The sequence below is a fragment of the Malus sylvestris genome, chromosome 17 (assembly GCF_916048215.2).
Source record: "Malus sylvestris chromosome 17, drMalSylv7.2, whole genome shotgun sequence".
Taxonomy (NCBI): domain Eukaryota; kingdom Viridiplantae; phylum Streptophyta; class Magnoliopsida; order Rosales; family Rosaceae; genus Malus; species Malus sylvestris.
This window is the reverse complement of record NC_062276.1, coordinates 7,584,940-7,597,618: the sequence shown is the minus strand read 5'-3', so window position 1 is coordinate 7,597,618 and position 12,679 is coordinate 7,584,940. Positions and strand designations below refer to the sequence as shown.

Here is a 12,679-nt window from a genome sequence, read left to right as displayed (position 1 = left end):
ATTTTTTTTAATCTGAGTATGCCTCGAAATTGAGATCTCATTCATTAAAAGGGAGAGAAAACTTGTAGCCAGTAGATCAGAGATCGTTACAAACTCATGTAATTCATCTCTCACATAATTATTCTTGTTCTTATAGACTTTTCCGGATCCTTTAGCTAGCTCACTCTATATCATTTAACATACCACTAAATTTCACATGTATGCAACTTATTTAATTTGTACGGAGAATTCAAGAGAAATGTCAATCTACAATCATACGTGCAGCTAATTATCAATGTACTCTTGTCATGTTATTATGAATCTGAAAGTCCTTTTGCATATACACTATATTTATGTATGGATAATTAGGGATATATCTTCTCTCTCTAGTCTCTTAGTATATATATGGTTTCCAGTAGCAGATGAGCTATAGCTCTCAACTCTTTGCTTCTGTGCATGTCTCAGAGACAGAAACACACCTAATACACAAAAGCCATGGACAGCTTTCCATTAGCCAAATACCTCCCATATTTCTCTTGAACCTAGAAACTCGCATATACCAACAAGATAAAACCCTAGCTCTTCATCAATCCCATCCACCGATCTTCGCCGGACGCTTGTCTGACACCCCAAGTATCTCTTTCCCCTCTTCCTCCCCCCTGAAACTCCTAATTTGTCACATACCTCCAATAATCAGCAGCCATGAAAACTGAAGTTCGAGGAAGCATTACCTCCATTTCTCTCCAAAATCCAAGTACTGCTCTCTTCAACACCTCTCAGGGCACGTCCCTCACCGGTGCGCTTACCGGGTGTCTCGGAAGCCTCGACGGGGCATGTATTGAGAAGCTACTACTTCACTGTGCAAGTGCCCTAGAGAGCAATGATGTGACCTTGGCTCAACAAGTGATGTGGGTGCTCAACAATGTTGCCTCTTCTGTTGGTGACCCTAACCAAAGGCTCACCTCATGGATCTTGAGGGCACTAATTTCAAGAGCCTCAAAGGTTTGCCCTACACCTATGAATTTTAATGGAAGCAGTAGCACTAGTACCATTCCGAGTAGGTTGATGTCGGTGACCGAGCTAGCCGGGTATGTTGATCTAATCCCATGGCACCGATTCGGATACTGTGCATCAAATAGTGCAATTTTTAAGGCAATTCAAGGGTGCCCAAAAGTTCATATCTTAGATTTTAGTATCACTCATTGTATGCAATGGCCTACTTTAATAGATGCATTGGCCAAAAGGCCTGAGGGTCCTCCTTTGCTTAGAGTCTCTGTGCCTAATTGGAGGCCACAAGTCCCTCCTTTGCTCAATGTTTCAAGCGAAGAAGTTGGTCTTCGTTTGGGGAATTTCTCTAGGTTTAGAGATGTCCCTTTTGAGTTCAATGTGATTGAAAACTCATCCTCTTTGGAATTGCTAGTTACCTCTGAATTAAACCCTTCCTCACTAGACCTCCGGGAAGATGAGGTTTTGGTTGTGAATTGTCAAAATTGGTTACGCTATCTTTCCGATGAGCCACGTGGTACCCCTGGCCATCAAGATGGTTCGATGCGCAACACTTTCCTTAACACGATTAGATCCCTTAACCCTAGAATCATAGTTGTGGTAGATGAAGATTCTGATCTTAGTGCACCAAGTCTTACCTCAAGAATAACAACTTGTTTTAATTATCTTTGGATACCCTTTGATTCCTTGGATACATTCTTGCCCAAAGATAGTACCCAAAGGATGGATTATGAATCTGATGTTGGTCACAAAATTGAAAACATTATTGGTTTTGAAGGGCACAAAAGAATAGAGAGGTTGGAGTCAGGTGTCACAATGTCACAAAGATTGAGAAACATTGGTTTTTCAAGTACTATATTTTGTGAAGAGACTGCTAGGGAAGTGAAGGCCTTGCTAGATGAACATGCAAGTGGTTGGGGCATGAAACGTGAAGAAGATATGTTGGTGCTCACATGGAAGGGACACAACTCAGTTTTTGCCACAGCTTGGGTCCCAAATCCAAATGGGTTGCTAATTGAGGATTAACTCAGTGTTAATTTGTGTGGCCTGAAGTGATTTCCGTACTCTCGTTTACTCATTCTACATTCTCCTTGGTTTTGTCCCTTGATTCTCTTATGAGTGCAGAAAAAGAAACAAGGAGTGTGAAAACCATTTCCTCTATTAAACATGTTACCATGCCAGTGAAGTTACTGCAGTGGTCCAGGAGATTAAAGGAGAGGCAATGAAATGACAAAGCTCTTCGTGGTTGCTTTTTCCTCTTCGTCAAAAAGCTGCAAATGAGCACAAGACAAAAAGGAAAACGGCAGGCATTTTGTGGAAAAATAAATTTCACGAGCACTTTGTATTGAAGCTTTAGCTAGCTATGATCTATCACATGAAAGGCAAAAGAGAGACATGTTCTTGTCTGTTGTATTGCATTAGACAAAATCTAGCACTTTATGCAGGCTTTTGTTCCATATGGCTACGTGCTGTGAAATTAACTTTTATAGCGTTTTATTTGATCATTAATAATGTAATTTCCCACAAGAATTGCTATTTCTGGTACTATTTCACACTAGAAGTGGAAAAGTGAAAGGAATGGCTTGGTGGCTAGTTCTTTTCTTACTCAAGTTTCAATAAGATCAACTTGTGTTAAATGAAAACATCATGTAACCCTAGAAGTATTGGTAGTACATCCAGTTACTATTTGCGGCTCAAGTGAGATAATCGTTCACGCATGTGCGGGTAACTATCAGTAGTCGATAAGTGTGGACAAACACCTGTAAGCTCTTATAGTTTGAACTTAATGAGTAATATAAGAATATAGGCTAGCGCACATATATGAACGAAAGTGTGCAAGTGTAAAAAGAGAAATCAAACAAGGACCACCACGCCTTTTTATTTCATGGGTAAACATCATTGTTCTTGATCCTCGAATCAAAATGACCGCAATCCAAATGCCTCGTATTAATTTGTTATCGTTAGTACCTATTTCGTGTCTCAACTAGTTAGACTCATGCTCCTTGAATCCTGATTACATGAACAATTTCAATTCAAACATGGGTTTGATTCACACTCCATGTTCTGAGAAATATTTACCATCCGAAAAGAGGAGTTTTAGTAACTTGTTGAGTTTCAAAGACACTATATTCACTAAAAGGGTCTTGCAACTAAAAATCTAGAATGTATGAGTTAGTGACAATGGAAACATGATGTTGCGAATTGCATCCCCGCACAACGACATTGTGCGCCTGATAGGGATTTTACTACACACGTGAGCGGACTAAAAACTCCTATAATACTTGCAAGAATTACAAGGTTGTTGTAGTATAAACGGATCTCGCAAGGTCGTTCTCCATAGGGATTATTAAAGAATTGGAAACAAATCAAATTTCATTTAATTATTGTAAAGTAGAAATTGAGATGATTGATTTTATAACCTACTTAAATTAAAAAACGAATTTAATTAATAAAAGTAAATTAATCTGCAATATTAAAGCTGAAAGAAAATGAACTAGTTTTGGAGAAATCAAATTAAGAAAGCACACTAGGGTTCCACCATCACCTAGCAATCCTATGAACTTTTACCAATTACTTATGATCTACACATGCCACTTTGAAGGTTAGATTTTCCTAATTCATATTCTACTTGGAACCTCCAACATAGAACGTATATCTAACATGCAACCCGTCCGGACGTTCAGATCAAATCTAAACATGAAAGACTCATTATGCTTTATGAAAACACTTTGAGAAACCATGCAACCCTTAAGATGTGGTGTTCATCTTAAGTGAAATTATAATTATTAACACAAGAAGCCAGCGTCAATTTCAGGGAACATTCCGACCAAAATTGCATCAAATTACTTTTTTAAAGATCCTAATGGTGATCAGGCATTAAGACAATTAAATAGTTTTAATCCCGGTGATTAATAGTTCAAAGTATGCATGCAATCAATCATAAGCAATTAAATAAAAATCACATACTCATGCTAAGGCTCAAGGCTTCGCCCTAGCAAAAAGAATTAGTTACGCATATTCATAATTGAAATCATAGAAAATATTATTAAGAAAATGATTGAAAACACCTTAAAGTAGAAAATCTCTAAGAACCCTAGCAATTCTCTCTGTCTCCAAAGTTGCATAAAAGAGAGCGTAGTCCCCAAAAAAAATAAAGAACGGCCAAGCAATATATTTGCTTAGCCATCCACAAACCCTAAAACATAGGTCTCTTATTCTAATTAGGAAACTAAGAAAAATAATAAAATATCTTAGAAAATAAAACCCTAATTAAACTAGGGGAATCTGCCAAGTATTTGTCCAGCCAGGTTTTAACCTCAGATCTCCTCCAAATCGGGCCCAAGATAGCTTGTTTTAAAGATTAGGATGTTCTGAACACATCTCCAGAAGGCCACGAAACTATCCGATGTCATCTTAGGCTCCAAAAACGCAATTTAAGCCCAGAAACGTCATTTTCCAGCACCGCACGTTGTTCATTTAATTTATCGCTAGAAAATAACCGCTTGGTGGAAAAATCCCAAATTTTGATACGATCAAGCTAAGTGACTCACGAATGTCCTCCAACTGGAATTACTTCAAAAATCATCCATTTGGTCCTGTTTTTCTCCAGATGAAGTCGAAAATCCTATATTGAAAATACAATTCAAAGCATCAAAATTCTTCCAAAATATTAACCAAAATATACTAAGAATAGGGTAAAATATATAATATAAAATCTACTCATCGGCGCCCCTTATCATTCTCGCGTGGTGTTTGCAACTATTTTCTTTTAGTTCAAACTGGGTAGACGGTCTGCTTTTTATTTCTGATGGAGCTTCAAGTATGTGTAAAAGTTTACCAAACTATATTTATTAATGGGTTTACAAAACTTTTGTGTCAGCATCTAAGTATTCTTTTTCTTTTTTTTAAATAAATCTTCTAAGACTATTCTATTCTAGGGAAGTATAGATTTGAAATCAAACGCCACGATCAATTTTTTTTTTTCTTTTGTAAAATCAGAATTTATTAGGAGAGAAAAAAACAAAAATAGAAGAAAGAAAAGGAAAAATAACTAAAACACTAGCAGTTCAAAAGGAACTGCGAACAGCTACAACACGAGCCGAGTAAAATCCCTCAGAAGAACAGCACGCAGGCTTCAAGGAGAGACATTCACTCCAGGAGGTCTCCACACCATAAAAATATGCAAGTTATCAAGGCTTTTGGTCCATGCAAATCAATTTACTTCTAATAATATCTATGATAGATTTGACGATCATCATGGGGAGTTTGGACTCATTTGTGAAAATTCTATTATTCTTCTCCCTTCACTTAAGATGAACTTTTACCAATTACTTATGATCTACACATGCCACTTTGAAGGTTAGATTTTCCTAATTCATATTCTACTTGGAACCTCCAACATAGAACGTATATCTAACATGCAACCCGTCCGGACGTTCAGATCAAATCTAAACATGAAAGACTCATTATGCTTTATGAAAACACTTTGAGAAACCATGCAACCCTTAAGATGTGGTGTTCATCTTAAGTGAAATTATAATTATTAACACAAGAAGCCAGCGTCAATTTCAGGGAACATTCCGACCAAAATTGCATCAAATTACTTTTTTAAAGATCCTAATGGTGATCAGGCATTAAGACAATTAAATAGTTTTAATCCCGGTGATTAATAGTTCAAAGTATGCATGCAATCAATCATAAGCAATTAAATAAAAATCACATACTCATGCTAAGGCTCAAGGCTTCGCCCTAGCAAAAAGAATTAGTTACGCATATTCATAATTGAAATCATAGAAAATATTATTAAGAAAATGATTGAAAACACCTTAAAGTAGAAAATCTCTAAGAACCCTAGCAATTCTCTCTGTCTCCAAAGTTGCATAAAAGAGAGCGTAGTCCCCAAAAAAAATAAAGAACGGCCAAGCAATATATTTGCTTAGCCATCCACAAACCCTAAAACATAGGTCTCTTATTCTAATTAGGAAACTAAGAAAAATAATAAAATATCTTAGAAAATAAAACCCTAATTAAACTAGGGGAATCTGCCAAGTATTTGTCCAGCCAGGTTTTAACCTCAGATCTCCTCCAAATCGGGCCCAAGATAGCTTGTTTTAAAGATTAGGATGTTCTGAACACATCTCCAGAAGGCCACGAAACTATCCGAGGTCATCTTAGGCTCCAAAAACGCAATTTAAGCCCAGAAACGTCATTTTCCAGCACCGCACGTTGTTCATTTAATTTATCGCTAGAAAATAACCGCTTGGTGGAAAAATCCCAAATTTTGATACGATCAAGCTAAGTGACTCACGAATGTCCTCCAACTGGAATTACTTCAAAAATCATCCATTTGGTCCTGTTTTTCTCCAGATGAAGTCGAAAATCCTATATTGAAAATACAATTCAAAGCATCAAAATTCTTCCAAAATATTAACCAAAATATACTAAGAATAGGGTAAAATATATAATATAAAATCTACTCATCGGCGCCCCTTATCATTCTCGCGTGGTGTTTGCAACTATTTTCTTTTAGTTCAAACTGGGTAGACGGTCTGCTTTTTATTTCTGATGGAGCTTCAAGTATGTGTAAAAGTTTACCAAACTATATTTATTAATGGGTTTACAAAACTTTTGTGTCAGCATCTAAGTATTCTTTTTCTTTTTTTTAAATAAATCTTCTAAGACTATTCTATTCTAGGGAAGTATAGATTTGAAATCAAACGCCACGATCAATTTTTTTTTTTCTTTTGTAAAATCAGAATTTATTAGGAGAGAAAAAAACAAAAATAGAAGAAAGAAAAGGAAAAATAACTAAAACACTAGCAGTTCAAAAGGAACTGCGAACAGCTACAACACGAGCCGAGTAAAATCCCTCGGAAGAACAGCACGCAGGCTTCAAGGAGAGACATTCACTCCAGGAGGTCTCCACACCATAAAAATATGCAAGTTATCAAGGCTTTTGGTCCATGCAAATCAATTTACTTCTAATAATATCTATGATAGATTTGACGATCATCATGGGGAGTTTGGACTCATTTGTGAAAATTCTATTATTCTTCTCCCTTCACATATGGTAAACAGGAACAACCAAACAAGTCTTCTTTGTCAAGATAGAGAGATAATTTCCACGCTATTAAAAAGAAAACCCATCCAATAAAATCTTGCCAAGAAAGCCCAAGACAAATCTCCCCACACTTTGCCATCAAACGTCTATCAATTTGCCTATCACACATTTACAACACTGAAATACCGTTCAAACTAAAATATGGGGTTTGAATTACTAAAAATAAATTGGTTACATGGCCAGGAGTTGGAATTTGATTCTCTCATTGTCATTGACCGAAAAAGAATTTGATTCTCTAGGTCCTCTCTTGTATAATATTTGCTGCATTTATTTCTACTCTTTAGTTTAATGGAAAGAAAAAAAAACTATAATTTAAGGAAAATGAATAATAGTTAAGAATATAAGAATATAAATAATAATTAAGAAAAAGAAATCCGACCTGCCGGATTCGAACCAGCGACCTAAGGATGGCTGAGAGCATATTCACCCACTACAGTCCTCCGCTCTACCAACTGAGCTAAGGTCGGATTACTGGTAAAAGTAGTACCCGATATTTATATCGATATATACAATAAGTTTTTGGGCCCTTACGAATCCTACAATAGTGGGCCCTATTAAATTGTATGTTGGTGAAAGATTATTGCAAAAAAAGTTGGTAATTTTGAATGTAATGAGATGAAATTGAAGTTTCCATATTGGTGTGTTTTTTCCTTTGTGTCAAATAAAGTGGGAGAACATATTGGAGGAAAAAGTTTGAGATGTGGACGTTTTGGCTACACAATTTAGCATTTCCCTTATGAGATTGTAGGAAACTAAAAAGTTGTATGGCAAAGAGTTTGTGTAGTTTGTCTCATTTGACTCATAAAGCTTGTGAGCAACTCATATAATTTTACGAGTCATCTCGAGTTTGGTTCAAGCTTAGTTTGTTCGTTAAAGTTTGGTTTATAAAAATTAAACATTTGGATCTTATATTTAAAATAAAATAGGCATAAAATTTATATTAGTGTAGTTAAAATCCAAAAAATGTGCGGCGACTCAAACTAAAACTCGAATTTGTTTCACAATTGAACGTAACAACACCACCCAATAAGCTCGAGGTTCGTTCACAAACGAATCGGGCCGAGCCTAAAAATTCATTTGAGTCGAGTTTGAGCATTTAGATATACGAATTTTATTCAATAGGACCCACTACATATAAGTGGGGTCCTCCGAACCCACCCCTAATAAAATGTCCAAATAGCATCCCACCAAAACAAAATAAATAATTAGAAAGGAAATCTGACATGGTCCCAATGTACAATTAACAAATCCTTGCTAGAAAGGGAAGTTTAACGCAATTAATAAAAGTACTGGATACGGGAGAGAAGTAACGGGTGCATTGCACCGCACATATACAGAGAGACTTGCAGCTATCAACGTGGAATAAAAACCAAAGGGAGGGAGGGAAAGCAGCAGCCAGCAACACAAAGCTTCACTTCCAAAACCTAATGGTCCTCCCCCCAAACCCCAAAAGGAATAATCCCAATTTCAGCATTAATAATTAGACAACTTTAACGAAAAACTCACAGTACTGTTCATTTTAACGAAAAACCATATTTTTACGTTAAAAGATCAATAATGGTACTATTTACTTTACCTTATATTTTATTCTTATTGTTAAAACTTAAAGTTTTCAAACCATTTTCATTAGTTTTCTTTAATAATTATCCATTAATAGCATACACTTTCACCTAATAAATAAATAAATAAATAAATAAATTTCCTAAGCTTATAGATGCATTTTCTCTGGGAATGTCATAATTAGGCTAGTGGTATACTGATAGTAACACACACTTCAACTGCTCTCTCTTCTCTAAAAATCCCAGTTGAGAACCACCACATTTTTTTGGTCACTAAAGTCCCTAACTCTTTCCCTTTGTCTTCTTCCCCATTGAGAATATGGATTTGTGTCCCCTTCGTCCTCGTCCTCGTCCTCCTCCCTCCTCCCTCCTCCCCATTTGGCCTCCTCACCTCTCTGTCTCTGTCTCTGCTGCACCATTAAAAAGATTACTTCTTTTGCCCTTCTGATTGCATTTCCCACTAAATAACTCTTGATTTGAAGTGGGTTTTTGTTTTTAACCTTTTTATTCAGTTTGTTATGGAAGTTCATTGTGATCTTGAAGTTGATGTCAATGGGGAAGAGTCTTTCATGGTGGACAAGGTAATAATTCCGTGCTTGGCAAATTGTTTCAACTCCATTTTTTACAGAAAAGTTCCATATTTTTCTATCTGGGTTACTCTCCATTTTATCCATCATGCCTGATGGATTGCAAAGATTTTCCCTTTTTTAATGGAAAAATCCCATTTTTTCTTTTGTCCAAATGTAGTTTTGTGATAACATTTTGTGCTTGAATTGTGAAGTTTTACTGATGAACTTTGTAAATTTCGTACGTTCTCTGGTACATTTGATCTGGGTTACTTTCCAGTTTATCCACCATGGCTGATGGATTGCAAAGATTCACCCATTCCCCCCACCATTTGATTCAAACACCTATACTGCATTGATGTGGGTCACGAACTCATGGCTGCCTTAGCCTTTTCTTCTTCTGGTTCTGTCTTTTTATTAAACAAGTTGCACGCCTTTTTCATTTTCTTCATTCTCTCTCATTTATTGCTGCTGTTATGGGCACTTCTTTTGAGATGGACTCTGAAAGTGAGAGGGTGTTACTGTCATGGGGTGATTGGCAGACATAGCCCTCAACGGTCACCACAATTTATTGCATATAACGACCTCTTTGCTTTCTTTGGTACCTTCTGGTGCAGAACGTAGATTCCCACATTTTATTGTACAGTATATTGTTTCTTTTCCAATTCAATGTCTTCATTCTTTTGGTGGGTTTTCTGCATTCTGGAATTTGTTCCGGGGTTTTGTGTTTATTGAGTTTCTTGTTTACTTGCTAGATAAGAAGCCGAAGATCTTGGTAACATTGTTCTCTGTAATTTACTGTTCTTGTTTTTACCTACTTTTTAATGGCTTTCAGCAAATGGTGTTAATTCTGGTTTTTCTGACCATTTTTGCAGAGAATTCTTGCCTCCTACTCTGGCAAATTGAGCAAATTACTTGGAAAATCAAAAGCCTCCTCAAGAAATCTTAAAGTGGTATTCCATGACTTTCCGGGAGGAGCGGAGAGTTTCAAGCTGATTTCAAGGTTTTGTTACAACAATGGCAGCATTTACATAACTCCTTCCAACATTTCCCTCCTTTACTGCGCTGCGCAGTTCATGGAAATGAACAATTCTGTCGCCAGAAAACATAATTTGTTAGAAAAAGCGGAGAAATCATTTCAAGATATCAGGTATTGGTCATGGTCTGAGCTTTTGACGGCTTTGAAGCAGTGCCAGGATTTGCTTCCGGTTGCGAATTCTTTGAGTCTAGTTGAGAAATGCTTGGATACCCTCATTACGAGATTGCCTTTGACAAGCGAAGCAAGTCCTTGTCCTTCGACTTCATCCCCCGATAGCTCCGGTATTCGGTTTTCATGTGATACTAGAAGCACTGAGAGTTTGAAAACTAGCTTCTCTCGCACACCCTGGTGGTTCGAGGATCTTCTAGTTTTAGGTCCAAATTTGGTTGAAATGCTTGTCAAGGCCATGGTTTCGCGAAAACTCGATCATGTTATCATTAGTAGGTTCCTCTTTTATTACCAGAAATCGAAGTTTTACACGGTCAAATCCGATACAAAGCGCACCATTGCTGAAACGGTCATTGAGATGCTGTATATGCTTGATCAGAGCTGTGTTTCATGCAAGAGCTTATTCGGGATTCTTCGAGTTTCGCTGAATTTTAACTTAAACAGAAGTATCAGGAATAAGTTGGAGAATATGATTGGTTCACAGCTAGATCAAGCAACATTGGACAATTTGCTTGTTCCATCCCCACAAGGAATCAATTACTTGTATGATGTCAGTCTTGTTCTAAGGTTTTTGAAATCATTTCTGCGTGATGGAGGAACCTGTCAAGCCTCTCCAATCCGATTAAGGAAAGTTTCTGGCTTGATTGATTTGTATATAGCAGAAGTAGCCCCAGATCCTTGTTTGAAGCCTTCAAAGTTTCTGGCTTTAGCTATAGCCCTGCCAGATTCGGCAAGAGACTCCTATGATGAGCTCTACCATGCCATAGACATGTATCTACAGGTATTGGATTCGTCTCAAGGAAATCTTTGTTCTTGTAACTTTTGTTTCGATTACTTATGATCCAAGAATTCACATAGCCCATTTGGAGAAAACTAACATCATTGAGCATATTTTGAACTTGTTTTTTATCTGCTTTGTCATAGGTGCACGCAGGATTGTCCGAAGACAAAAAGATGAAAATATGTTGTGTACTGAACTATGAGAAGCTCTCGGCAGAGACTTGCATACACCTTTCAAAGAACACAAAATTTCCATCAAAATCTGCAGTCCAAGCTCTTGTCTCTCAGCAATCCAAGCTCAAAAAGTTACTCCAAACACCCAACAACTTTAATTCCCATGCCACCTCCCCTTATAGCGCCACTACTGAGGCAAAAAATTGGGGATTAAGGAAAGATGATGCCAACGAACAACATGTGCTTTATGCCGGAAAACTCGGTCTCTCAACTGACAACGAGAAGCTCAGAGCACATGTGCAAGGCATGCAATGCAGGGTCATGGAATTGGAGAAAGTTTGCAAGAAAATGCAATCTCAAATGGCAAAGTTTACAAAATCGAAAGCATCAAGCCACAGCCATACAAGATCTTTGCCCAAACTTTGTTCATGATACAAGTTTTGCATTTCATTCCATTAGTTTTAAGCATTATCTTATATTTGTACAGCTCAAGGAAATTGTTTGTTTTTATTGGATATAAGTCAACAATTTGTGATATAATTATATATGCTAATAAATAATAAATGCGAATAGAAAAATTAACAAAGTATGAACCAAACAAAAATATAAAACAGACAACTTGAAAATCGAGGCTTGCGTACTGCAATGCCCTTGAAACATAAATTATGTCCCTACTCAGTGCTTATAGTTCTACGAATGTCTGCTTCACTAGGATTCAACGATCAAGTTAGAATTCCAGCACCGAAAAACTTAACTTCTGGCAAATTTTTGTGTGGTTCTCTCAGTAAGAAGGTTTAGGAATGTAGAAGAAGAATTTGACATTTTTTGTGTTCTAAATGCCATGCAGATAGATGTATATATAGTGGGATTATGCATGTTCGCAACAGGTATGAGAATGAGATGTGACTATTGGAAGACATCTCTTTAGAGGGGTGCTGTGCTCTCTGCGTTTTTTTTATTTCAGACTTCATCTGAAAAGATGAGTCTGTTCAAATAAATAATAATTTAATTAAATTTGAAATTAATTAAAGAATTTAATTTTTAGAGCCCAATGCCCATCTTTTGATAATTAATTATATATTAATTATCAATTAATTAGTACACCTTAAAACCCAGCCCTAAGGGTGAGTCCAATTTTAGTCTCCAATGCCTATCACTCAAATCATTTTCTATAAGGGACAAAACCTTATAAAGTGAGGAAACGTTTTGGGAATGACCAATGTGGAACAATGAAATTTCTACTCAAAATTTCCAACAGTTTTTTCTTCTTATTTTTTATGTGCTTTTA

The 12,679-nt window shown here is 36.6% G+C and overlaps 2 protein-coding genes and 1 non-coding gene across 4 annotated transcripts; 2 read left to right on the top strand and 1 right to left on the bottom strand.

The window, feature by feature from the left end:
* Positions 1 to 381: 381 nt before the first annotated feature.
* On the top strand, positions 382 to 2,532 carry LOC126609899 (scarecrow-like protein 32). The gene has a single exon (XM_050277830.1). The coding sequence runs from the start codon at positions 682 to 684 to the stop codon at positions 2,008 to 2,010; it is 1,329 nt and encodes a 442-aa protein (XP_050133787.1). The 5' UTR covers positions 382 to 681; the 3' UTR covers positions 2,011 to 2,532.
* A 4,946-nt stretch (positions 2,533 to 7,478) lies between these two features.
* Positions 7,479 to 7,572, bottom strand: TRNAY-GUA (transfer RNA tyrosine (anticodon GUA)). Its single transcript has 2 exons — positions 7,536 to 7,572; positions 7,479 to 7,514 (listed from the first exon to the last, which is right to left on the bottom strand). It is a non-coding gene; the product is annotated as a tRNA-Tyr (tRNA).
* A 1,289-nt stretch (positions 7,573 to 8,861) lies between these two features.
* On the top strand, positions 8,862 to 11,931 carry LOC126609896 (BTB/POZ domain-containing protein At3g22104). Of its 2 annotated transcripts, none has more exons than XM_050277827.1 (3): positions 8,862 to 9,245; positions 10,106 to 11,218; positions 11,362 to 11,931. In XM_050277827.1, the coding sequence occupies exons 1-3, from the start codon at positions 9,183 to 9,185 to the stop codon at positions 11,821 to 11,823; spliced, it is 1,638 nt and encodes a 545-aa protein (XP_050133784.1). In that variant the 5' UTR covers positions 8,862 to 9,182; the 3' UTR covers positions 11,824 to 11,931. The 2 variants fall into 2 exon arrangements, with proteins under 2 accessions (XP_050133784.1, XP_050133785.1); XM_050277828.1 differs by lacking the exon at positions 8,862 to 9,245 and adding an exon at positions 9,359 to 10,005.
* Positions 11,932 to 12,679: the final 748 nt, after the last annotated feature.